The sequence below is a fragment of the Labrus mixtus genome, chromosome 3, assembly GCF_963584025.1.
Source record: "Labrus mixtus chromosome 3, fLabMix1.1, whole genome shotgun sequence".
Lineage (NCBI taxonomy): Eukaryota > Metazoa > Chordata > Actinopteri > Labriformes > Labridae > Labrus > Labrus mixtus.
This window is the reverse complement of record NC_083614.1, coordinates 29,676,106-29,704,081: the sequence shown is the minus strand read 5'-3', so window position 1 is coordinate 29,704,081 and position 27,976 is coordinate 29,676,106. Positions and strand designations below refer to the sequence as shown.

The window sequence follows — 27,976 nt, the reverse complement described above, 5'->3', positions numbered from 1 at the left end:
AAAATTCCAAACATTTGGTTTGTCAATTTTCAGCTTACCTTTTCTCTCTTTGTCTGTTATAATTAAGAGAGATAAAAGAAATAATCTTTGGGTAATGCTCTCTTAGTCAGACTTCTAAGGCTCTAGGAAATGTGATTTTTGTATTTGTCTTGTAATATTCATTAGCTCAGTGGAATTAGTCTTGCCTTATTCTCAGACTGCTATCATCTTTGAAGAGTATTTAGTGGGGAAGTTTTGCAGAGGAGTCGTTACACTCGGACTGAGTTGGAATTCAGCCCGTCTGTGCCTCTCTGACCCCTTTACATCTTCTTCTCTCTTGCATCTATCCATCCACCCATCCATTCATTAATCCAGCCATCCATTCATCTCTCCATCCTTCTATTCAGACCTCCATTCATCTCCTCCGCCCTCTGACCCACTTCACTTACAAATGTCTGTGTTGGTGAGAGTGTGTGAGAAAAAAAAGAGAGATGGGCGGCAAGACATAAATACCTAAGTGCATCTTGAAAAGCAGCTTTGAGGTTGTTTTTTTTTTGTTTCACCCTCAAGAAGCACTCAGAATAAACAATCAGAAAAATAATATGTTAAGATACTTTTTACATTTCAATTGAAAACAAGTTTAAGCAGTTTGTAAAAAACACATTCCACTTTTCTACTTTAAATTGTTTACATAAGAATGATGACACAATCTACAACTGTAATACTGTTCAGTCCTAAAACAGTAACCCTGAACAACTTGAACAGTTTGGATACCCTCAAGTAAACACCGCCTTCAGCTGCCAACCCAAACCGAAGGCCTCAGGTCGTACATTAACTGAAGGGATGGCAGAGCCCAGTTGGCAGCAGACTGTCCTCCAATCAGTCGAGTCCAATCCACCATATCCACCTACACACATGAACTCCACACAGAGCGCTGAGGGAGCGGACACTGGCTCTTAAAGTCAAACGGTACTTCAGACTCAAGGTTTGGATAAAAGACCAGACGATACAAAAAAAATAAATGAAATACTAATTACTATAAGAGCTCATGATTTACTGTGATACCTTAAATGAAAGACATGTATAGGACAAGTATGAGAATAAACTGTTTATAACAACAACATTCAAATGTTAATAAAAGTCTTTGCTCTGTTATTTATTCTAAACTGTATAAGAGCTGTAATAATTGACTTTGTCCAGTAGAGGGAAGCATCTTATCACCATCCTCTGTAATAATAGTTCACTATGCATCCAGCACTGAGGACCTGCCACACCCGATGTTTTTTATGTGTTTTTCAAAGCATTGATATCTGTTAGCCATTCGTGTCTCAAAGACGTGAAGTGCCGTTCAAACAGCTAAAAAAAACATTCCAGCGGAGGTGAAGACAAAACATGAGGGATGGAGGTGTTGAGTTTAAGTGCAGTTATTTCAAAACCATTCCAAACCACAGCATATCACTTCCAAATCTGGAACAAGCCATATAAGTATGAGCCTCAGGTGTCAGTACAATGCGCTATTGTGTGTGTGTGTGTGTGTGTGTGTTTGTGTATGTGTGTGTGTGTATGTATGTGTATGTGTGTGATAGAGGAAAAGACTCCACAAGAATGCAGCTAGATTTACAATTGAGGTTGTGACTCTCATAATTAGACACCTCCCTCAGATCAGATCACTATCTCAGGTAATTTCATTTTTGCTGTGTTCTGTGTGTGTGTGTGTGTGTGTGTGTGTGTGTGTGTGTGTGTGTGTGTGTAGACACATTTAAACGTTAGCTGCAGGGATGAGAGAGAAGAATGGGTCCCTGTGTGTGTTTTACCGTTAACAGCCACGCTGTAACTGAGGGCAACAGCAGAGCAGCTCTGTCATTACGGCACTGCTTGTGATTTATGTCTGTCGTTCTCCAGATCTTATTAAGTGCCACTCACAGTCACACCTCTCTGTGTCTTCTGCAGCACACTCTCTCTGCAACGTTACCACCACCTGTGTCTGTCAGGCAGACCGGGGAATCCATGACACTCTGTAATCTCATGGCACTGACAGTTTCTGATGCTGCCAGCGGGAGAGCAGATATTTGGACTTGAGAAATGCTTTAGGTGTTCAGATGGGGTGATACAGTCTTCTCCTCTTGAATATAAAGCAGAATAACTTAGTTATTGCATAAAATGAAGATCTGTCTTTTACTGATAATTTAACAGAAATCATTTTCAGTGACTTCCATAACTTTTGCGCATTATGCTTATGCTTAGCCATGGATTTTTTTATCATCTTACTAACTAAAGAGGCAATATGATGCCATTTGCTATCTTTTAAACTAACACAAGAGTAAACGAATAACTTACTTTTTACAAAATGTATGTCTCTGTCTGCTTCAACATGCTCATTTAAAATGTTATTAAATGAACCAGAAGGCAACAACACCATACATAACAATACTGTAGCATTCGTTACCATACCATACAATACTATACACAAATAATACAAGCCCGCACCATACACCTCCAGGTTAATAAAACATGATGGCTGTTAAGGTGAGAGTACTATCTAAGTGGAAGAAAACACTCCCGCTTCAGCCGCTCCACAAATGGAGGTCGATGCTCTCAGAGGAGGACCTTAGACGTTCAGGATATACAGTATTTCACTTGACTCCTTCTTTCAGGCAGTATCCAAAGAAAGTACTATAGCACACAAATATACTCCCTGTCTGAGAGAAGGAGTCCACTGAATTATATTTTGAGAATAACATTTTTTAAGCTTCGAACAGATCAAAGTTAGGCTTTAGATGTTACAGCTAATGGGTAAAACAACACTAATCCTTTTTTCTTCCTTCCATTCTCATCGGCACAGAATATAGCTCATAAATAATTGTTCCATCTATGGCATCTTTCCTAGACATTAAGATTGGCATGCGTGATTACTCTGCACTTTCAGTGGAGGTGCAGTCACTCTCATAAAACTGTCCAATATCCAAGTCGTCCAACTTGTCACTTATCCCTGGATCGAGATCAATATCAGCAAACGGCTTTGCTACCGAGACTTTCCACATCCGTCTGCTTTAGAGGGAATCCTAGCCGGGCCTTGTATCTTAGTTTAGTTGTTTCTTTTAAATAATTTAGACAGTAAGAACATCGTCTTGTATATTAGTAGATTTATAAAACAAAATTCAAAATACTTTATTTATCTTTACTTGTCAGAAGTTTGCCCTTTTTTGTAAGTTTTAAAGCTGTTTATGATTTGGATACGTTAGCATGTTTAGTAAGGTTTTTGACAGCTGAGAGCTGTTATATTAAAGCTCTGGACTGTCAGGTAAATGTTGATTCTTGTATTTTGGATCTTCAAATATATCCATATGCAGACGACATGCTTGTATACTGTGCTGCTGATTCTGTTAAAGTTCATTTATTTAACAACGATGGCATCTTTTGGAGTCAAATCTATTGATGATATTGACCTCAGGATGTTAAGTTAGGGATAGCCCAATGTGAAAACTAAATTTAGGACTATTAGGAAATCTAATTTTGAACTCAGAGCAGTCTGTCCTGAGAACTGTAGATTTTAACTCTGGGCTTTAATGTAAAAGGTGATTGTTTTTATTCATTATTTTCAAATACAGCAATATGCAGATGATACACTATTATAGTCTTTTTTTCTGTTTTTGCATATTCTGACCAAATACCTATAATGAAGGTTGTTCTCATTACAAGTCAAAGGGTTCAAGGGTATTTATGTTATTGACTTCAGTTTGATAGGTTAAGGGCATGAATATTGTAATTCCAAGACATTAAGAAAAGCTTAATCTAAAATTAAAATAGTCCATTCTAAAAGTCATACATCATAGTGCTGGGCTGTTAATGTACATGATTTCTCTTTCATGCTTAATTGTCCAATGAATCAATATGCAGATGATACAATCCTATACTTTGTTGCTTATTTGGTTCAAGTTGCTACATACAAATCAAACCCCCTCTTTGACTGAGTGCAAGATACTTAGAATAACCGTAAAGGTAAGATTACACTATGCATGTCTCCACAATGACTGTTTTTAATATTGAGAGGTTCTGCTGAATATAAATGACTTAAAACGACAACCATGAGAAATGTAAATTTGCATATCATACATAGTAAAAGTGTGTTACCTAAAACAAAAGCCCGGCTTTCTGCACAGGAACACTAACCCTCTGGTTTGAAGGAAAATTAAAGTTGAGTGGTTTTTTCTCAGCTCCTGATTATGTGAATGTTATCTGTATACATTCTCCACCATTAAGCACTCGGATTCATTTCTGGAGATAATTACAATACCCTCGAGTGCATTCTTCATAATTAGATCTGTTTATCTCGCTTTAATAAAAGAGACAATAATCTTAATGTGCATTAATCTACAAATGTCTTGTTGCAAACTTGGTATCTTGTTTGCATATCTGTTGACTTATAAAGGAGTGATGACTGTATTGTTGGTGCAATGTTGGCTTTTTTTTTTTGCCTGTACCTAATGATATTTAGTTGTTGATGTCTTAGTGTAACTGTAAACAGGATTGTGTGGTAAAAGAGCCTCTCTGTTCTCCCAACCTTGTATGAACAAAGGTAAAATCAATGTTTTGTCACTCTTAGCTTTGTTGTTAATAATGAAGACACACTCTTTAATGGTGATGAAGGAAAACAACGTGAACGTGCCAGAATATTTGTGAGGTGTTGAAACTCTTGTGTGTTTCGAGCCGATTAATTGAATGTGTGTGGTGAAGCTGATCCTCCAAATCTTTGCTGGAGTCTGAGGAATCCTGGGATTTTCCCCTGAGGGCAGATTGTGGTTTTTTATTGAGCTTTTTTTTTTTTTTTTTTTTTATCTTCTCCCACACCCTTTTCCTTTCCAGTAATATTTCCATCCTATTTCCTCTCATATTCTTCTCTTTCTGTTGCCTTGGATTCTATAAATCAGTTAAGGGGAAATAGCTCAACATCTTATACCATGTGTTAATACATTTATATAGCTCTGCATCCTGTTATCATATAGGGTTGTTACTCAATCTTTTTGCACTCGTCAGATCATGCAGCATCATATCCTGTTGTAATTATAGTGTCTCATCCAGGCAACAGCCTCCCGTGAAGACAAATGTAGCCGATGCAAAAGTGCAAAAAAAACTGCAGTTCCTCTAGTGTCCACCTGAGGTTGGCTGCAAATGCCCCAGAAGTCACATACACACCCGTGTTAAAATGCCCATTTAGACAGCAGAAATTAACATGTGTACAGCCTGGTTAAACAAATAAATTTGTTTTGAATAGCTCATGCCGTCATTGGCACACACTGTACAGGGGTGAGTGTATTCAAAGCTCATTCATTTTGATTGTATTCAAAGATATTCATACATTTGCATAATTAGGAGCGGAGTTGATTTGACTGACAGGTGGGTGCATTGTAGCTGTTTGCCAGGAGGCTTTAAACCTGCCTCAGGTCCACTTCTTTGCCTGTTTCTAGGAATTGAAAGTTTGTTTGAGACAGCATTTTGAACATACGATTCACTTCAGAAACCAATGGGTGACGTCACAGAGTCTACGTCCATATTTTATACAGGCTATGGTCTTATCCAAGACATACAGTTAAAGTAGATATATGGTATACTTTATCATCCTTTGTGTCTCACTGGTGCATCTTTGTAATACATGTACACAGTTTTCACGGTGATAGTATTCAGAATGGTCCTTTAGTTAAAAGTAGAAATAAAAAAAGAGATCAACAACATGTGGTTTGTGCCTTAATGTAGGATTAGTCTGATCTCCAGCTAACTCTGGACTCAACCTCAGCCTTTTGGCCTTATGTCTACTTTATGTTTTCAATTTGGTTAACTTCCCCTGGCTCCTTTTAAGGTCAAATCTGTGAATGACTCACCCAATGACAAATCAAGCCCTGCTCAAACTTCTTTTTTTTTGCTATTTGCAAAGTAGCTCTGACTATCTTTTTGTAGAGTTCCACTCAGTGAGTGACCCTCATCTCTTTTATGTCTAATAGTTGACAGTGCAGTTCTTCTTCAGTAATCCTCTCTCTGCCTTCGCAGCAGATACAACATAATGCATCTCATAAAACATAAGTAATTATTTTTCCCCGCTCTAGCCAACAAGAATGTTGACAGTGCCAGCAATGTATTTTTTATAATTACTTCTGTTTGTATTGAATATATTTATTATAGTGCTGTAATCTTTTCCCTACTTCATCATATTGTTTTTTTTTTCTCCTTAATGATCCTGTTTTCCCACGAGAATCTGCTGTCATATCGCCTTTGAATTCAACCAGCAGCTTTTGATCTGTTGATGTTGTTGCAGATTGGCTGCATTTTGAATGTGAACTCGCTCAAAGCTGGATTGGAGAACATTTCTCACAAAGACTGTTCTTATATAAGCTCTTCTGTGAGACCAGTTATCATTGATTGCCAATTCTGGGAATTAATAAAGCCAAAAAGAACCAGACTAAAATGTGAGTCAGGCCTCAGGACATGAACAATTTGACTTAAATTACAGCATGGTATTTTTTTTATCAGGAAATAGGAATGTTCAAAAACACTATCTGTGTGTGAATAAAGTAGAAAATTAGAGACACTTAATTACAGACTTCATGTATCAGACTTAAGTTTCTGTTGGGATCTGATTCCAAGCCAGCAGGGTTAGCATGGCTCCAGAGTCCAGGGTCTTCTCCTGGCATTAGTCAAATCATATTTTTTTGTCTCAGCTGACATCCACCATGTGCCTTCTCTCTGGTTCCCACAGATCCCGTTGCCATAGCCTGAGTGTGTTTGTGCAGTCGAGGGTGTGGACTCAGCGGTTACTGAGTTGGTGGCTGATTGTATTAGCTAGCAACGCTGGTTTGGAACTTGAGGATTGGAAAAAAAAAAAATATGACTCATGAACTGCTGTTTCTTCTCTTCAGCTTTCCTCTCGCCTCATCTTACTTTTGATCCACCCACTGCATCCCCCCACACTGACAAAATGATGTGATACTTTTCACAGCCCACTACAGAAAGAAACATCATTATGCAAGTTGATCACGGATCAAACTCAGAGATGACTTTCATATGCCACATGCAGGCCAAGATCCTCCATTTTTTTTGTTATTCAACTGAAGTAGGAGGTCCTCATACACAGTCATCTGCAGGAGAAGTAGTTATTAAGAGGAGGTACAATGGAGAAAACAATCCAGAATAATCACCTGGTAGCAAGCCAAATAGCATGTTGTCTAAAAGGCCATTAAGTTAAAGGAAGAATATGCAACGTTTTGCTCCAGTAGACGTCGCCCTTCAGCACCAGATTAAACCAAAACAAACTGCTGTTTGGTGACACCTCCATTATTCTGAAGCCTCCGCTCTCCTCCAGCGGCACACCTCCAACTCCATTCGCACCAAGGAGTTATCAATTAGAACGCAACATAATTAAGCACTATTCAGAGCAAGCAGCGAACAACATTGTCCCGAGCTCCAAATGCAATTGCCCGCGGTCTGCATTGTTGTGTTAGCAGGCTAATGTTAGCACACTTAGTGGTTAACTCATTGAACATTGAACATAAAGGCCGTCCCGTCCATTTAAACATGATGCAAACACGGCTCACACAACAATACAGCTGGCGGGACTGATGCTTCTCACTCATTGTAGACAGTCATGACTCAGAGAGACATTTACAGAGGATATACTGGATTTCTGATGTATTTATGTGTAAAATGTTGCACATTCTGCCTTTAAGACATGAAAAACAATCTCTATGGTAGAGCCAACTGTATGGATGTGGAACCTCTGCTGTTTTAGAAGCTAGGGTGCATCCTCTACAGTTAAAGTGTTATTTAAAAAGGTCACAATCAACTCATTTCAAGTTTTATATTTTCACTTTTTGAAACCTATTTCATAGCTCTGCAGGATTTACAATAAATAACCCTAAACATTTATCTCTACCTGGTGTCTGTGAAAACCCTCTAGTCATCCTCTGTTTTACACAGGAGGTTTTATTTCATTTCTGTCTCTTTGTTAAGGAAGAAGATGCGATTAGCATTGTCGCAAAATAAAAAAATCTGCAAAATAATTTCTGTACATTGATGATCTATAGTACCTATCTTGTTAATTGCAGGATTTTCAATCTATGTTGCAAATCACTTCATTCACTTCATAAATCATTTACTAACCTATTCTTGATCAAATCACTGGTGAAATTATTTTGGTTATTAAGATGAACATCAGTCTGCCAGAGAATGAACTCGTGTCACTATAGTTTAAAATCTGCCTGAAGAGAAAGTCTGTTTATTTGGGTTTTTTTTGCCAGGAGTAACAACATTACAGTGTGTCCCTGCCCGTGAAGTGAATCATACACCCAGAGTTAACACACTAGTGTGTAGTGACTGTGGGAAAACTGGGGCAGAAGAACAGCACACACACCACACTGCACTCCCATAACTGGGACATAAAGTACTTGTATGTCATTCTCTTGTTCTGTCTTTCTTTAGTTATGCAGGTCGTGTAGTTGGCAGCGGTTTAAAAGCCCAGAGGGAGAACCCAGAGATGTCCGTCCGTAATACAGATCCTGTCCTGAAGGGGGCGAAGCAGAGGCTGGAGCAGCTAACACAGGTATACACTCCAGCACACTTTAGATAAGAAATGCTAATTTTAAAAAACCACACACACACTGAACACACCATTCTCACATTTTAGTATTCTGAGCTAACCTTGAAATGACCATCTCAAGTTTCCTGATTGTCCTACACTGATGTAAACATTTGCAGTCTCCAGACTATAATTGTATTGATTTGTAGACTTCAGGGACTTTCAACTAGCGCCACCAATTTTCAGAATTTCACCATGACCAACACTTTGACACATGAAAAGGTGCTTTTCAATAACCCATGTATGAAAAGATAAAACAGACCAGAGAAAGCCTATACCCAAAGATTTCATCATGTTCAGTTGTTTAACCGCTTGGGCAAAACAAAGCTTTTTTTTCCCACTCCTGTGGCACATGTGGGTATTGTCCTCGACTGCCTGCCAGAGGGGAGGAGTTGGACGAGCTGTTAGCCAAGGAGAGCTTGGTCACAGGCAGTTAAAGGCTCTGCTCCGACAGTGGGACTGGTAGACATCCTCAATTGCCAGCAGCTGTGTCCTAGTGATGTTCTTGGCTGCCCTTATGATCCTCTGCAGTGCGCTGGTGCCGGTGCTTTCCCATGCAGCTGGTAAATTTATAATGGACATTTAAAACAAACATTTTGTCCACAGTGGGTTAGTTGTTAGGTTCCTGGTTCAAATCTCTGTCTGAAAAGGCCTTTCTGTGCAGAGTTTGCACGTTTTCCCGGTGTACTAATTGGGTTTTTAACGGTTCCTCCCACAGTCCAAAGATACGATCGTTAGGTTAAGTGGTGACTCTAAATTGTCCACAGGTGTAGATGTGAGTGTGAATCCATCAGGCATGTGATTGACAGGGTGTACCCCGCCTCTCGCCCAATTACAGCTGGGATTGGCTCCACCTCCCACATCCCCTAACAGGATAAAATATTGGTTATAGATAATGGATGGATGGATTTTGTCCAAAGTGCTTTACAATCAACCCTGATGTGATACAAAGGCCTCAATGCAGGTATATTTCATTATGTATACTATGCAACAGCTTGTACTTTGGAGTACCTATAGGTGTTGATGTGGATGTGGGTTAAGTCATAATAAGAAACATGTTCTTTGGATGGTTTCATAACTCTGCCATGCAGCATAAATATCGTCTTTATTCACCATGGCCACGACACCTTGATGTCTAAAGGTGGTTAGCATTCTGCATCAACGTCACTGCCTGCCTATAAAGGATGGAATTATTCATGGCCGTACTTAAATAATAATGCTGTTTTTGGTTTGATCTTTACAGTAAAAAAAAATTAAGCTCAACCTTTCTGTCTCGTTTCAAAGTGGGATGAAAGTGTGCCAGGGCTTTTGGTTGTGTGTGCATGTGTCTCTGTGATGTGTCCTGGTTCTCAATCACCTGTTATCATTCCACGTGTGAAGCACTGTTTCATCAAATTCACCTTTTTTCTGTCAGCGCCCTAAAAAGGACGAGGATAAGGACGTGCAATAAAAAAAAAATATATAATTACACATTTTAAACTTGATTTATTATGCAGCTTTTATAAAGCTCGGGACATCATGGTGACATGATGATTTGATTTCCATGGATGATTCATAAAACCATAAAAAAAAAAAATATCCCATAAAATGGTGCATCAAGATTACTCACAATGGTGATTCATTGTTTTTGTCTGTGTTAGGAAACTCGCTGTAGAGGATGATAGACGATAAAAGGAAGCCAGACAACAAAACACAGTGAACGATAGACTAAATAGACAAGCAAAGAAGACAACAAAGTTGCCAGACATTAAAGGATAAGGCTGACAATGTTTCATGATTTATTACTTTTACAAAATCCCGGCCACTCTGAGTTTCCAAAACAGCCTGGGAACGAGTCAGATTTCAAGTTTAGATGTGTCTGGTTCTCCCCTCGTGTTCAGATAGACATCCAGTCGAGCTGGTCAAGGTAAGGCCAATCACTTCTGTTTATCTAACAGGAGTGCAGTTTAAGTGACAGTAAGGAATTTTTATAAACAACCAAAATGAGTCTCAGTAGTCTGAATGAGTCTCAGTATTCATTTGATTGGATGGTAGATCCCTTAATGTTCAAAGTTGAATAATAGCTATTATATAATTTCATGCCAAACGTCTGTGTATTATGTTGAACTAAACTCCTCAAGAAAAAGTTTGGAAACGTTAATTCGGTCACTTATTTTGCCCCTTTAATTATACTAATTGGTGTATTATTATATATCGTTGGAAAGCCTGATTAATCACCTTTACAAACAGGTATAACTTGTAAGGATCATGCATTCGTGGAATGGGGAACACGTTGAGCTAAACGTGTGAGTAGCGCCCAAAAGAAATGTGCCAAAATCCCCTGCAATGTCCTTCTGTTGGTATTCACTCCTGTTTTGAGCTTCAAGTCCTGCCAGGTGTGTGCCAGTTACAGGTGTATGACTGACACCTGATTAGCACCCTATTGACAGCACTTGTGGGATCATCTTGGGTTGGTTGACCTTCAACAACTCCTGGTTGAGTAATGGGAGGCCATCCGACAGCAGAATGTGACCAGGCTGGTGACCAGCATGAGGAGGAGGTGCCAAGCTGTTGTGGCTGCGTATGGATCTTCCACACGCCACTGAAGTCCCTGACAGTATAAAATGAATAGTGTAAAAATGGCCAATATGTGTTGTTTTTTTCCTTATTACCGTGGGAGAGTGCAATCATCCATTCCACCAAGCAACTCAAAACAGGAGTGAATACCAACAGAAGAACATTGCAGGGGATTTTGGCACATTTTATTTGGGCGCTACCCACATGTTTAGCTGTGTTACTCATTCCATGAATGAACGATCCTTACAAGTCATACCTCGTTGTAAAGGTGACTAATCAGGCTTTCCAACGATATTAAATACAATACCAATTAGTATTATTAAGGGGGGGAAATAAGTGACCGAAACAACATTTCCAAACTTTTCTTGAGGAGTTTAGAAGCAGATTGAATTGGATGTTGTAACAAAGTTACTTTACCTATCATCCCACTCCTACTCACACGTTACATTAATCTGATTGTCGGTCTATCTCACTGTGATTTTTGTTATGCAGCGATACTGTATTAAGGTGCACAATCCACCATTAACTAGTTGGCTATAAGCGAACACTTGAGCAGGATGTCAGCACTTCATGACTCATTATTCTAAAACTACCAGACCATTAGTCAGTGATGTCACTATAGATGGATGGATGGATAAATTTTTATTGATTTTCAAGGCCATGGACTTAATTATTAAAGGAATTGATATATTATATCCAGTCTGACTACTGATCATCTGTTGGCGTTGAGTGCAAACCCTGCTGAATCACACCAGCCGAGTCACTTCTGGATCAGACAATGCAAGTAAAGAGCTACAATGACTTAGCAAATGCTGATTTTTCCATTGACTGAAAGTATGATTCCTTTATTTAACTTGTGATGATGCAAAACGAGCTACCTGCAACTGTTAATCCTCATACAGTAGGTGTCAGTCACCATGGAGTTAATCTGAAAACTTCAGATACATCAGTACAGTGTGGCTGTGTTTAGGTCAATGGATAAATCTGACATTGAATCAAACATTTAATTCCACACTGGCTGATTTCGTGTTTTAAATAAGTGTTGTTGAGTGTTCATGGAAATCACGTGATGGGACATGTAAAGGTTTCTTTTTCTCTTTCTGCTGTTTCAGCTTTTTTTCTGTGCTACGTCTAATTTGGGTGTGGAGTCCATTAATCATGTTGCATTTACATGGAGGAAATGCCAAGTCAGCACGCCCCCCCCCCCCCCCTAACATTTACTCCACATACACATACACACCACACAGGCAGCATGTTATTATTTATGTCTTGGACCTACTTTCTCAGCCCTATTAATTCTATACGAGCGTGAGGGACTCTTCTGCAAATTCTTTACATGAAAACAAACACACACTCCAACCCGACGAGGATAAGAATCAATATGCACGCACAATAAAAGGACGATGTTGAGTGCCAGCAGACAGCCAGTGTGAACTAAATGGGGGGGAAAAAAAGGCAGAAATATGGAAGCCAATCTGCTGAAAGCATGTGCAAACAACAAAACTTGTGTACAAATATGCACTTTGAGCTGTTGTTGTCCTTTGAACAAGTTTAGAGTCTCTTTTGAAATCCAGAGCCGGGGCTGTTCTTCTGTCATGCTAGCTGCCTCGATACTTTCTCAGAAGGGGAGGCCGTTTGTCTGAGGCACACACATTAATGCACACCATGCATTGATAATTACTCACGCTTGTCACATGTGCCATTTACACACTCGCACAGCCAGTGTGAACGGAAGAGCAGAAATGTAAAGCAGGACAAAGAAGCATCCTTTGAATCTTAATTATTCCATCAGTCATGTTTTGGTAGTCTGTCTCTTCTTTCTGTCTTTCCTGTCTCAATTTTCTACAACATGGTAATTAGAGTTTTGCAGCACTGGGTTGTGTTTCACACTGGCTTTCCCCCTCTAATGGGATTCCATTAGTGTAGCCATTCAATTATTCTCACAATTAAAAATTTCTATGAACATGTTCAGCCAATCAGGATGAGCCTAATCAGCATGGTGTAGGCTTCCCTCGTGTTGGAGAAGAGCAATGGTCCCAGGAGTGCTCATCCACAGCCTAACGGGATTTGCACTTATTTTGATGATGGTAACAAATGCCAAGTGAAGCACTTACTATTCAAATTGTCCAAGAGGATGATCTTGCATGGTGCCTAGAAAAGGAAGTCCCTATAGTATATTATATATTTCTCATTTCTGTGTTGCCTGCACATATTTCTGTGCAATGGCTACAAGGTGTGTACATACAACTAGTCCTTAATGTTGGCCTCTTTATTCATTACAAACCTGATTCTTTGTGTTCGCTGATTTGTACGAATTTCATGATAAACTTCAGGATTTGTTATCTTTGTTTACTATGAGATAACATCTGAACGGCGCAATGGTACCTGAATGGTGGCAGGTTTCATTTCTGGATAAATGTAATAAGGAGACTCGCAGAATTGAAATGCCATCTCCTTTATTTCAACAAATCCCTTCTTGTCATTTATGCAGACAGAGAAGTAGGATAAGATCAGATATTCTCATCTCACCACCAAGTGTAAGTTTCCCCGTCTTTAATTAGACAGGACAGACCACTCCGGTGCTGCAGCCCTGCGATAGTTTTACTTGTTGGCTTATTAGTTTCACTGGAGAGAGTTTCACTGCCTCATGACCCAAATCCAGATTCCACTCCTTTCCTTTCCACATGACTAGAAAAACACAGTCCTGGTGGAAACATTGCCGTAATGTATTTTTGTCCTCCCTCAGCCCTCATTTGCAGTCGGATGACATGATGGTGAATCACTGCACACAGAGTCTAGCCTGTATCCATGTCCCCTCGGACATGCTGTCATATAATAACCTTGGTTCCCCTTGTTTCCATGGCGGCCCAGCGCCTACCGTACAGTGGAGGCCAGATGTCCCGCCTTCTGCTTCTAACCTGCTTCAATACAGCGGCTTAGGTACAGAATGTCACAAATAGACATTTTGAAGCTTTTTAAATAATAAAATAGTTCACCTTTTGGTAACTTTGTCATAATAGGTCATTGAACTGTATTCTCTTTGAAAGGGGCCGTGTAATTTAATATAGTGTCAAAGCATTTAACGAATAGTTTATACCTTTTTTTTCATGCTTGCCCTGCGTATACTCTTCTTTATACCGTAGAGTGTAATTAAAATATAAAGCTTTAAATATCAGAAAAAGTAATTACCATTTGAGAAATGGAAATACAAAAACATTTGCATAAAATTATATAGTAATACACAAATTCCAAACACCAATGCTATTAGTAATTTAAAGTGCAATCGGAGAAAAATGAATACAGATCTGGTTCACCTTCAGGCAGCATATTACCTTTGTTATTCATCAATATGAAACAAAAGTATGAGTTTATTTACCATAAAAAAATAAAATTAAAGCATGTTAAAACCCGGTTTAAGAAGCTCTCATACTGTATGTAGACGTCTTGTATGTTTCCATGACATATTCTGTTTAATTTAAAGCTCCTGTATGGATCATTATGAGTATTTTGGTTGCACATCTCGTCTCTCTGCTGATCTTGTCCAATACATGTGTAAGTAGTGTTTTCTTCCTGCTCTCTTTCAGCAGTCAAACATATCACACATTGTGAATATTTGCAGTAAAAAATGTGGGGAAAAAAGGCTTCACCTACCCCACGGCAGCAGGTAAAGGACCACGGTAAAAGAACCACGACATAGAAATAATACATTTCCCCCCTGATTTAATCTAAGACGAACGCCTCTGTATGACTTACAAAAGCAAAAAAATCGGTCTCTTTCATAACCAGGTAAAAACTTCTCACAGGAGCTTTAACTTTCCCCTCAGTTTTAAATCTTTTTATTAATTTGCACAGATGATAAGAAAACATACAGTTGGCACAAGAGTTGACATTGTACTGTGGTCTTCTTTTATAAACCCCATTCCTGCCTTCTGCCGCCCAACCCAATTAGCCCCATTCCCACCCACCGAGTCAGGAATCCTATTCCCACTCCGAAGGTAGCCTGTTTCCACAGTAGCCTACCGAGGAGTCTCATTCACACTCATGCATACTAGGACAAGGAGCAAGAAGACAGAGGAAAAAGTAAATGAAGAAAAAACCATTACAAAAAAATAAATTAAAAAAATAAAATATATAAATAAACAACACAGAAGCAAAACAAAACTTCAAGATAGATCCTTAAATAATTCCCTTAGGCATTCAATTGCAGGGTAAAACAACATAAATTAGGTTTTTATTTTTTTAGTTTAAGAGTATTAAAGTTAAGTGGAGGTCTATCACGGCATATTTCAGGTTCGAACTGTGAAGAAAACTGTTTTCCAATTGACCTATTATTATGTGTTTGATACATCTGCACCACGATACAAAGAAACATCTTCCACTACATACTGTATATCAGAGTTAAGCAGATCTAAGCCGCCGTTAAATAAAGGACAGTATAATAATATTATTTCTGGGCAGCAACAAGCTACCTGGCAGGAAGACATTCGAATAACACATTTATTTCTTTTAAAAATATTTCCTGAACAGTTTACTCTCATTTGGCCTCTGTAGTTTTTAACTCACCAGACTAATCTCACTACTCTGTGGTATTATAAAACATTAAGCTAGATGTTACAATTGTGGTAACATCAGCTTTTTTGTAAATAGGAATGTTATCTTTGGGGAAAAGGAAATGCCAGAACAATATCCCCTTTTTCTTTATCTCTATTTCAACTTACATATATATTACACACATTGACTCTCTCTGCAATACACATTCATCAAACTGTGAGGCAATTACAAGTTCCTGTCGCTGTGTTTGTGTGGTAGCCTGTAATAAACCATCGTGGAGTTTCTTACTTGGCTGAAAAGTTTGTGTTGTCCTTCATGAGTTTATTAAAACTGAAACAAATATATGACCCAAACCTCAGCAGATGTTTCCTTCAGTCGTTCAGAAGTTGAGCTTAAGGAGACAGCATCACAGTTATGTAACATATGACAGCTTCCACACTGTGACTTAACCGAGCAGTAGAGAATATGGATTCACATAGAGACCGCATGACCTCAATTACCATACAGATCGCTGCCTGACCCATGTGTGTGTGTGTGTGTGTGTTCATGTTTCTGTGTTTGTGTAAAGATCGTTTGAGGCCAGTTAGTGCCATGTCGAGGGAAATTATTACCATTAGCTGCTTGTAATGATTTTGAGTTCAAGCTTTGACTCATTGTCGGGTCAGATAAATGACTAGCAGCTCTGTGATGTACTATAGATTTGCTTGGAGTTAGACGATAACACCAGTATGTTGACACTTTGCAAATTTCTTCTACTTTTCAACTGTATCTAGACGAGACTAGACAAGAATATCATTCAGGAAAGAGATGTAACAATATGTGTCACACTCTTTTTACAGTCTATGGTATCACCCTGTTGCCCAAACATGCTCACACTTCTAATTCCAAATAATCCTGGCAGAACCAGCTTTAGGATTGCTTAATGGTTGGGACTTTACGCTTTAAACCACATGCCATCCTCGTGGTGATTCCAGAGGAAAAGTTCATGTATCTTCAAAGTCTGTAAGGCCCCTCCCCCCCCCCCCCCCCCCATGATCAGAAATGTCTGTACTTAAAGGCTGACTCTGCAAAATCGTTCACATAAATATAGCAGAAATCAAATATATCCTCTGAAAATAACTCTGTGAGTCATGACTGTCTACAATGAGTGTGACACCCGAGTCCCACTGTCTGTGATGTTTTTCCGAGCCGTACAGCGTGTTTACATGGACATTACATTACAATCACTGCTATCCATTTAGTTGCACCACAAGGTAGCGTAAAAAGTGAAATGCTAGTTTTTAGCTTGAAAGAAAACCTTACTGTGTGTTTTTTTTTTTTTTTTTTACGCTTGTTGTGATACGTGTTATATGTGTAATATTTACTGACATCTAGCATGATGTTTGTTTTCTGAATCAGGAGCTGTTAGTTGAGCTCGGCTGGGCCACTAAAGCCAGAGCAAAGGTGGAGGAAGAGGAGGGAGGGAGCGCACAGACGGAGAGAGGCAGCGGGGACGACTGCGATGATGAAGATGGCTGTGAAGCATCTGGTGAGGAGAACGGTGAGTCATGCATACACCTACGCACACGCACGCACACGCACACACACACGCACACACACACACACACACACAAAAGAATGCATGCAAATGTAGTCTAAGAAACAACCGCAAACATACAACCACACATGATGTATGCACACTTGCAAGCTTGTCCTGAAGTTGAGCAAATATAGGGATTCTGGTTCATACATAACACATCACCATACAGGAGGCTATATACTGTCCATATATATATATATATATATATATATAAATAAATATAGATAAATATGCACACACACTATAAATAAAAGACAACACACACTCAGAGTTCATTGGCGTGGTGGAGGTTTTTAAAATGCTGCAGCCTCCTCATATCTTGTGCCAGCAGGGAAATGCCCGGAGGGAAGGATAGTACCAAGATGGATTCAAATGTCCTCTCTCTCTCTCTTGCTCGCTCTCTCTCTCTCTGTCTCTCTCTGTCTCTCTCTCACACACACACACCCCTTCTCTCTCTCTCTCTCTCTCTCTGCCGCTCTCAGCGGTTTATCTCCTCCTTGTCCAGGATGAAGGATGCACTAACAATCAGGTCACCCTAAAAACAGAAATGAAAAAGTAAACTGTAATTATTCATTTATCTTTTGACTTATTCATCGTGCTTTTGCCCATACATAATACATGTGTGTCATGGGGGGGATCGGGGGACCCCTGGGAGCCTCGAGGCAATCCCACAGAGTGAATATTCTTCAAATTGGCTCTTATTTAGATTGTTGATGAAAAATATGTGGTTCTTTGTTGGTGCAGGAGTGACTTTTGATTGGGAGTTAATACACAAGAAAGCAAATAATCCTAAAAAAAGCAACAAACAGGCAAAGGAAAGTATAGATCTGTTAAAAAGAGCAGAGTATTTTCTAATCAGGGTTTTGAAATGACCTCTAGGGATAAATATTGTCAGTGTTATTCTTTTTTGTAAAAGAAATCCCAATATGTGAAACACATAAACTTAAATAAGTCGTCCTTCATTTAAAGGTCTGAATTAATGTGTTTCCATGAATAACTTTTAAATGCCTTTTTTCTCCTCTGGTTAAAGGTTAATCAGACAGATTCAATATGTTCATGGCTCACTGTTCTTGTGCTGTTAGAAGTTATCTTAGAAAGGGAGATTATTCAGATCCATTTGGTTGAGATGGTTTCTAGATTACTCCACAGATTGTCCAGTTTTTTTTAATCAAACATCAGTGCTGTCTCCTAACAAAGACCTGAAGGACACACAGTCCTCAAAGGCAGAGTCCTCTTAACGCTACAGGAATATTCACCGTCCACGTCTACCTTTTTGCTGGAAAAACTCATACGTTGATTAAGTGGTGAGGAGACCCCGGCCACCGTTATGGTCACCAAACTTTCCATGACACCCAGGCAGTTTGCGACGGCTGATTCTCTGTTTGCATCTGTGATGACCCGGGCCAATTATATTTAGGTCAAACCAATAACGTCAGGAATGTTTGTTGGGATGTCTTTCTGTAGTTTCTACTGTATAGAATATAAGTTGTGCAGGAGGAGTTTTATTGTTGGAGGCGTTCCTGCTGCACAGTATGGATTATTATAATTTTCTCATTCTTCTCCATTATCACCTTGTTACCCACGACCCGAGCTGGTGTCACCCTTGTGATCATGCCGCCCTGGTGATGTCATTGGTCAGTGGGCTTCATGTCCCTGAGGCCAGGATGTAACAGAGTCAAAGGCCATTGTCACATTTATTTTCCCTGCACTGCCCTCGTCATTACTGCGGTCACGAGTGAGTCTCCACACAATGACGTAAAGCTCGAGTGCAGCTTGTTAGTCTTTTAAAATACTGAACTGTATAGGTCAGTGGTGTCCAACCCCCGGCCTGTGGACTGAAAACCGGACACGGGACAGTTTGGAAAAGGACAGGACTAAATAATAGGATCAGAGGAAGAGGATCGAACCTCTAATGTTTGGACTTTATAGGTGACTGGTGTTGATATTAGCTCAAAGGATAATCTGATCCTTATTAATAACTCAGTTTATTATTGTACATGTGGTTTGAGTTCTGTTACTACATACAAACCAAAAAGATCTGTTTTCCAGTGTTAGGCTGAATCTCGATGTCCTCCCTAAACCCTGAGCCCTTTACTGACTTTATTGACGTCACATGGAAAGCGAATGAGTGCATGAGGCTGCGAGGGCTCCAATGGTTAAATACAAATGGGACAGCACTTTGCGACTTCTCTGTAACCATGACAGCATGATGTAAAGTGGCAAAAGCTTATTTAACGTTTTTTTACTTTTCTCACGCACAGCCATGGCGCTTATAAAAAGTTCTACTCAATATAGGCCTCTAAATAAATGTATTCGTTGTGGGATAAATAAAGGTTTATCTAATGGGACTAATATCCTCTCTGTCTCTCTTTTTTTGTTTATAGAGTTGCAAATAAGTTTGGAATTAGCTGTAGTTTCTAAATTTAGTAGACTGTAAATAGAGCGTGGTTTAACCTTCCTGTTTTTTTACCGTCTCTACCTTTTTTTCCGTTTTATGGTATTTGTTTACCTGTCAAGTCTTGTGGGCTCTCCCGGGAAATCATATGTTTCACGTCACAATGCTATGAACTGTGGGTAATTCCCTCACGTTAAGTCTGCAGATATGCCCACTTACAGACAGGGTTGCAAAAAGTCAGCTCGTAAAGTCAGCGAGAGATCCCTCAAACGCTTGACGATTTCACAGTGGGACAGCACTAAGCTCTCACAGACTCACCGGGAACGCGCACCAGAGTTAGTGAGTGTGCGCGAGATCGGACATCGAGATTGGGCCTTAGTCATTCTTGTGTGATTCCTAGTGGCTTCTGGTTTTCCCTTTTTGGTTTGAAGAAAGTACGTTTTTGCCTTTTTGTTCAATTAATATTTTTAGTTTAATTCTGCACTTGGGTCCTTTGTTTTTTTTAACCGAACCGTGACTGAATGGTCTGACACAAAAGGGAAGAAACACAGAGACTAATTAGACACAGGGGCAATCAAACACAGGTGAGACCAACAAGACACAGGTGAGGACAATGAGGGCAATCAGGACTGGAGGGAAACAGAGAGCAGGAAGAAAATACAAGACAAGAAACACTGAGGACAACTACAAAATAGATACATGAAACACTGAAGACACAGAGAAAAGAATGTAACATGGAGACACACTCGAACATAGAGGGACACAAGGATAAGAAATGACAAAATAACACCGGAAACACTGAAGACTAAACTATGAAACAATCAAACATTAGGATAGATGATTAACTAAGTAACAAAATAAAGAATAAACTAACTAAACAAAAGTTAACCATGACAGAATATTACTTTAAAGCATGCAAACTTTAAATCTTACCACATCCTGTACCCCCCCTTAAATGGTTGTTTTCTTGCACTGCCTCACCGCCTCTGAAGGTGCAGTAAGACATTTGTTGGTGCATCCGTCACAGCTCTGGAGTAACCTTGATGTGTCAGATCTGTGGAAACTCATCACCCCCTGCTGAGCCTGAAACTGGTACATTGGCTATTTATAGAGAAAATTACAGGTTATGATCTATTGAGCCGGGAATCGTGTCTCTCAGGCCACAATGAATCCCTGCGAAAAAGAATTACAGTGAGGATTGACAGAAGGGGATTCTCTGTGTGTCGGCATGTCTTTGCATATTTAAACACACTCACTCGAGCTGAACGAGTGATGCAGCATCAATCAAGAGGACACAAATCACACCAGATAACTCCAGCCCTTTGAATTATTTGCACTTTTTTTACGCCTTTTACTCTGCGTTAAATCACTGTTTCTGACTTAATGTGTGAATAAAACACCATCAAATGAACGAATGCAGGCTGCTCTGATGTGTCTTTGGATGGATCGAACTGTAAATCTGCCTGTGTCCACGCTCTCTGGCTCCTTCTCTTTTAAAATTCAGCCTACAAAACCCCCTTCTCTAAAACTGAATCGTTTTAAAATGTGCGGCTTATTATCTCGCAGGAAAGGAGCAGCAAGGTTTATGGCAGCGTGTTTGTGCGTGCATTTGCTCCATGCATGAGATTAAGGTGTGTTTGTGTGTGTGTGTGTGTGTGTGTGTGTGTGTGTGTGTGTGTGTGCAGAGGGTACATCTGTTGCTGCGACATCTTAGTGTGTAATCCATTATGTTTTATGGATGGACCAGTTCTCAAGCCTTACTGGTTGAAATGGATCCAGCCAGACCGGTAATATCTTCCTCAATATCCACTCGTTGTTTTATTTAACGCGCACGTCTGATTGAGCTTAACTTCTCCGTCCTCCGGGCTGCAGATATGAACAGAGAGGAATAAAAAAAAAAAAGGAAGAGAACATTCTACCTGTCCTTTAATTAATTCTCATGACATTTGTGTTATGTTGAATACTGCGGGGAGTAAAAAGAGGAGAGGATGAGAGGTGGAGGTGTGGAGCCAGGCGAATGTCAGGAAGGGGGCTGAAATTAAAACCTCAGAACTTTCGACATCTCCGTCGCCAAGCCTTGTGTTTTATTTATGTGGGCCATTTCACCACGAGAAGTTATTTTAGTCATGCTGAGGCAGCGCACACAGCTTATTATTATTTGATTTAAGTCCATTTAAAATTTGATCTCAGTCCAGAGAAGGAGAATCACTTGGCAGACTAGTTCACGTTGGGCTTCAGCATTTGAGCAATTAAAAGCAGAAATCTAAAAAAAAAAAAAAAAAAAAGAGAAAAGTCTGTACCATATGGGAAGAGTAGTTTGAGATAGAAAGAGCTATTTCTGTCTTAGTGTGGTCACTTTTTCTCGGAGATAGTTGTGGGTTGAAGAAGGTACAGTAAAGGGTATTACACATAGATAACTCGATACAGTTTAGAGCACCACAGACGTCCGTTAAAGCACCACTTGATACTTTTGCCCCCTGAGTCCCCTGTGCAAATAAAAACCGTTATATAAACAACAGTTTGTTGCCATAAAATATATAAATCACTCAGGACACTTTAAAGTCTGCCTGCTACCTCACACACACACACACACACACAGGCCTAAAATACACACACAGGACACATGTACATGCTTTAATGGAGAGAAGTCAATGTGGGGGCTGCACGTGAAGGAGCGCCCGAGCACTTTGGGGGTTTCAGTGCTTCGCTCGTCGCTCGTCGGCAGCGCTCGGGAAGTGGCCTAGCACCTCTCTCGCTACCAGGCCAACTTCCATATTTTTTTGGTCCGCATCAGAACCGGCAACCCTTTGGTTCCCAACCCGGGACGAGACTGGGCGCACCGTGTGCTGAGGCACAGTCCTCCACAAGTGGGTGGCCCGGGTTCGAGTCCGACCTGTGGCTCCTTTCCTGCATGTAATTCTCCACCTTTTCTGTCCCTTACTTCCAACTCTATCTAGAGATGCACCGATACCACTTTTTTGCAAACTAAGTACAAGTACTTATGTTTGGGTACTCACCGATACTGAGTACAGTTACGAGTACTTAAAGGCAGCACCGAATACTGGTATCGGGTCATCCCTACTATCCACTGTCCTGTCTCTAAAAAAATAAAAACCCTTAAAATAAAGGCCCAACTGGGGACACGAGTTGGAAATTAGCAATAGCTATATACTCTTTATGCAGCACATCAGTTTCATGCTTTGTATTGAAATTATGTTAAATTGCATTAACTAAATAAATTCAATTCAAACCTTAAAAAACAGGAGGTATTTAAATTAAATGAATTATGTCAGAGCTAAAAAAAATCATTAAAGTGAAACAGAGCGAAATCAACACCAGTGTTCTGCAGAAATATTAGCAATCAGATACCCCGTTCATACTTAATTGTATAATCTTTAACATTCATAGCTATCTTTGTGGTCTGAAGTTATAATAATCAAACACAAATGCATGTCACAGATGCTTCTAGACACAATCTATAGCAGACTTATCATATTGCAGGGGGAGTTTTTCTTTTCTTCACCCTTCGTTTAGTCATTTCTCATGCTCCCCTCCCATTGAATTCACTGAGATTAAAGTGATTGATTTTCTTTCCTCGAACCAGCACAATCCCTCCTTAAACCGCAGCTTCTCCGATCGCACCGTCCCCCCACCCCCCACCCCCCAAAGACATATCCAGGTCCTATAGTGTCAATAATGTAAATGTAATCACAGCTCCCTCTTTTCTGCTCTTCTCTTCCCCTCTGTGTAACGAATGAAACTCGTGTGTCACCATAATTGTTGTTTTTTAAGACTGGGATTTGGTTGAGAATGCAGAGGTGGATGTTACTCTGACCCCAGGTATTCATGAGTCACACTCGACCACAAATGGCTGTGTATTCTGGAAAGAACCAACCTGACTTACTTTCATACAGACTAACTGTTTAAAAAAAAATCAAACTACGCCTCGCCTGGAAAACGAGGCTTAACTCAATCCTACAAACAAAAACTTCACATTTCAAGCAGGTAAATATTTTATTACATACTCAGAGTTTAAGTCAGGAACATAACAAGTACAAGATTTTTTTTTCTTTTCTTGTGTGTGTGTGGGAATGTGTACTCATGAGGGGCACTCAATCCCTGTAACCATGGAAACCAGGTGGTCTGTCCTCCCATGGGTCCTTATTTGATGACAATGAAGAAAGAGGGAGAGTAGGAGGGAGGGAGGGAGGAGGTGTGTCAGATTTTGTGCCATCTCTCTTCACATAATGTACTTTAAGATTGCGTTTTGTGCGATCAGTTTACATCCTTTGTGTCACAATACCTTAGAGCTCAGTTTATTTGCAATTAAAATGCCGAAAGTGGTTTGTTCTTATCGTAATCCAGCACCAAATAATGGAAACACAACAGGATATTACTGAGGCGTTTTTCTATTTATTGTCCTGCTGCCATGTATCTTCCCTCCATCATCTCTGCCTCGCTCCTCTGGCCTCTCCCCCTCTCTCTCTCTCTCCCCGGGGCCAGATTCACAAAGCCTTTAGAAGCCATTTCATCTTAAAGGGAAAGGCCAGTGTTTTCCAGTGCTCCAGCATGTTCCCCCCTCTCTCTGCCAGAGGACGGTTTGATCTGCATTCATAAGCGTCTTGTCTAAACGGAGCCAGAGAGAACAATAAAAAAAGTCTGGCAGGGCTTCTAATCTGCGCCCGTGACTATAAAAGTTCCCAGAGTGAGCCGTTAGAGTGGATTGATCCGTGCTATTAAAATGAAACTGCTTTCTCTGTACATGCATGCACCAGAGAAAATGAGGTCGTAGAACATGTTACAGCTGCAGTCAGTATGATACTGATACAGCAGCACGCCCTGATTGAAGCCTTGCCTCCTCAGATTGATTCTTTTATACAACTAATGAGGGATCTGCATCAGGTAAAACATTCAAATGAAATGAAATGCTGCCTTAATTAGGTCTTAATTAACTAAATATTTAAGACACGTGCCTGTGCACCATATAGAATGACCATATATTGTGATTGTATTTGTTTTGTGGTCGTACATTAATATTGAAAAGCTCAGTTCTTAAAACATGACCACTATCTCATACCCTTAAACTTGAAGAATAAGTATTTAGAGTTTCATTTTCAACTTCTTGCATTCAAATTCACAAACTCAAGAGGAAGAAAGAAACACTCCAAAGTTTGACAGACGTACTCTGTGCAGGTCCTTCCTCTGAGCCGTAGACATGCATCGTTGTTTTTAAAGATTGACTTCCTCCATGATGAATGGAAACGGAGATTGGCAGGTTTCTGAATTTGAAGACCAAAGCCATGTTTGTTCTGGCCTTTTTGAGGGGTTTGAAGGGGCTACCTTAGATGTGCTTGAAACTAGCAAATGCAGAGCGTCGCAGGATGCAAACACTCCAAATGAAGGTCTGTTGCTGGTTGACCTCAGAGCATATTCACATAAAGAAGTGCTGAGTAGTAGTCAGTAGTTTGTTAAGCTCATGTAGTTGTTAATTATGGGTCCTCCAATAAAGTTGGGAAGAGAGATAATTTATAGAACTTAAATATAATTTTGCGTCATTGAGATCTTTGTGTTGCCACTTTTCTCTCCTTGTTTTTCTCCTCTCGAGTTGGTGTTCACACATACAGAGCACACAAACACAAAACCTAATCAAGGAAGGAGGAGGAGGAGGAGGAGGGAGGACGACAGGAGGTAACAGTCAGTGCAGAGAGAACGGGTACGCAGAGTGCACATGCTGTGTGTGTGTGTGTGTGTGTGTGTGTGTGTGTGCAGCATGTGGCAGTGGATAATAAGCAGCAGTGTTATAATGATAGATCCTCAGGGTTGGAGATACGGCTCATTAAAGAATTACACATTCACTTTGCTCTCTCTGTCTTCCTCTTTCAAAGCGACTTACACTCTATCTTTTCTTTAGCAACCCCTGAGAGAGATAAGAGAAACAAACCTTACATTATATACTGCCACATCATAGGAAGTCTCAGCAGGTGCACCTCGTCTTAAACGGCACCAGTTGACTATTTTTGACATGAAAATTGTTCAAACGTGAGATATAGTAACACAGGTGACCTACGCATCTTGTTATAATGATTGTTTTGTTATTACACAATAACTCCACTGTAGGGAAATTAGAAGACATCCCATAAGGATCCATGTAGAGCGAGCATGTTTCAGTGGAAAAAGATGCTGAAATAGTGATGCAAAGCCGATACCAGGGTTACTTACAAAATAAATTTAGAATTATTTACTAAATATAGGTTTTAATCTGACTTTGTAGAAGGGTATTTGGTGGTTGTTGTAAAGCCTCTAATAAAGAATTAGTCTCTCTCATTGGAACTGCTTTGCAATAACATTAACTCACAATAGACGACATTTCAATCGATGATGAATTTTTATTTTTATTTTATTAAACCTTTATTTAACCAGGTTGGTCCCATTGACTTTAAGGACCTCTCTTCTAAAGGAGACCTGGCCAAGACAGTAAGCAGCACAAACAGAAAGTTACAGACAGAGACACAAACGGAGACAAAGTACAATTTACAAAACACTCATATTTGCGATTCAGTAGTTGAAGCTAAAATCAATCAATCAATCAACTTTTATTTGTATAGCGTCAACTCATAAGAAGTGTTATCTCGAGACACTTTACAAGAAGCAGGTAGAATACCTTACTCATTGTCTGTTAACATTACAAAAGAGCAGGTAAAAAGACCTTACTCATTGTTATGTTACAAAAAGCAGGTAAAATACCTTACTCATTGTTATGTTACAAAAAGCAGGTAAAAGACCTTACTTATTGTTATGTTACAAAGATCCGGCCTATCCATCATTAGCACTTTAGCAAAGCAGCAAAAGTTACAGCGGTAAGAAAAAACTGTCTTATTAAAAGACAGAAATCTTCGACTGGATCCCCGGCTCATGACGAAACAGTCTTCACAGGCCTAGACTGCACCGGGCTTGGAAAGGGATAGGGGGAGAGATGGGATAAGATGCAGGAAGAGGGATAGAGAGCAAGGGGGTGGGGGGAGGTAGACAATCAGCAATCCGGTGGGGAGGGGAGGGGGTGTGGGGGGGTTGTTCTGGCAGGCCGCCAACCCACGATCAGGTGGGGAGGGGGTAGGGGTGGGGTGGGGGTTGTTCTGGCAAGCCGTCAACCGACGATCTTGAGGAGCCTAGGAGAGCTCAAGAGCTCCCAGGAAAGTAGGTGGTTAGTGACTGAGATTTATAGATAGATACATGCAGTAATATGATGTACTGTATATGCAGAGAGAGAGAGAGAGAGAGAGAGAGAGAGAGAGGAGCTCAGGGTGCCAGTTCCCCTGGTAGTCTAAGCCTATAGCAGCATAACTAAGAGCTGGTCTACACCAGCACCAGCCCTAACTATAAGATTTATCAAAAAGGAAAGTTTTAAGTCTATTTTTAAAAATACAGACTGTGTCTGCCTCCCGGACCCCGGCTGGAAGGCGGTTCCAGGGGAGAGGAGCCCAATAACTGAAGGCTTTACCCCCCATAGTACACTTGGAGACTGTAGGTACCACCAGCAGGCCTGCACTCCGGGACTGCAACGCTCTCGAGGGACAGTACGGCACTAGTAGCTCCTTCAGGTAAGATGGTGCCTGGCCATTTAGAGCTTTGTAGGTGAGAAGAAGGATCTTGAATTCTATTCTAGACTGTATAGGGAGCCAGTGCAGAGAAGCCAGGACAGGAGTGATGTGGTCCCATTTCCTGGTTCTGGTCAGTACACGAGCTGCAGCATTCTGGACCAGTTGAAGAGTCTTCAGAGATTTGCCAGAGCACCCTGACAAAAGAGAGTTACAATAATCCAGTCTGGAGGTAACAAATGCATGAACTAGTTTTTCTGCATCACTTTGCGACAGGATATTCCTGATCTTGGATATATTACGAAGGTGTAGTAGGCTGTTCTTGAAACTTGACTGATGTGAGAGCTAAAAGACATATCTTGATCAAAAAGAACTCCTAGATTCCTAACAGTGGTGCTAGATGCCAGGCTGATGTCATTAAGGACAGTCACATCACTAGAAAAAGTCTCTCTGAGGTTTTTAGGGCCTAGCACAATAACTTCAGTCTTGTCTGAGTGAAGTAGCAAAAAATTTCTGGTCATCCAGGTCCTAACGTCCTTAAGGCACGTTTCTAGCTTACATAACTGACTGGTGCCATCAGGCTTCATTGATACATAAAGCTGAGTATCATCTGCATAACAATGAAACTGTATGGAGTGTTTCCTCATAATATTTCCCAGAGGAAGCATATATAATGTAAAAAGAATTGGTCCAAGCAC

At 40.1% G+C, this 27,976-nt stretch overlaps 1 protein-coding gene across 1 annotated transcript in view; it reads left to right on the top strand.

Moving 5' to 3' along the window:
• Nucleotides 1-27,976, top strand: part of LOC132970416 (glypican-5-like) — a 65,119-nt gene that overhangs the window by 24,031 nt on the left and 13,112 nt on the right. Inside the window, exons 8-9 of the mRNA XM_061034416.1 lie at nucleotides 8,446-8,566; nucleotides 17,108-17,249. Coding sequence (XP_060890399.1) covers nucleotides 8,446-8,566; nucleotides 17,108-17,249 — 263 coding nt within the window. The remainder of the gene's footprint in view (nucleotides 1-8,445; nucleotides 8,567-17,107; nucleotides 17,250-27,976) is intronic.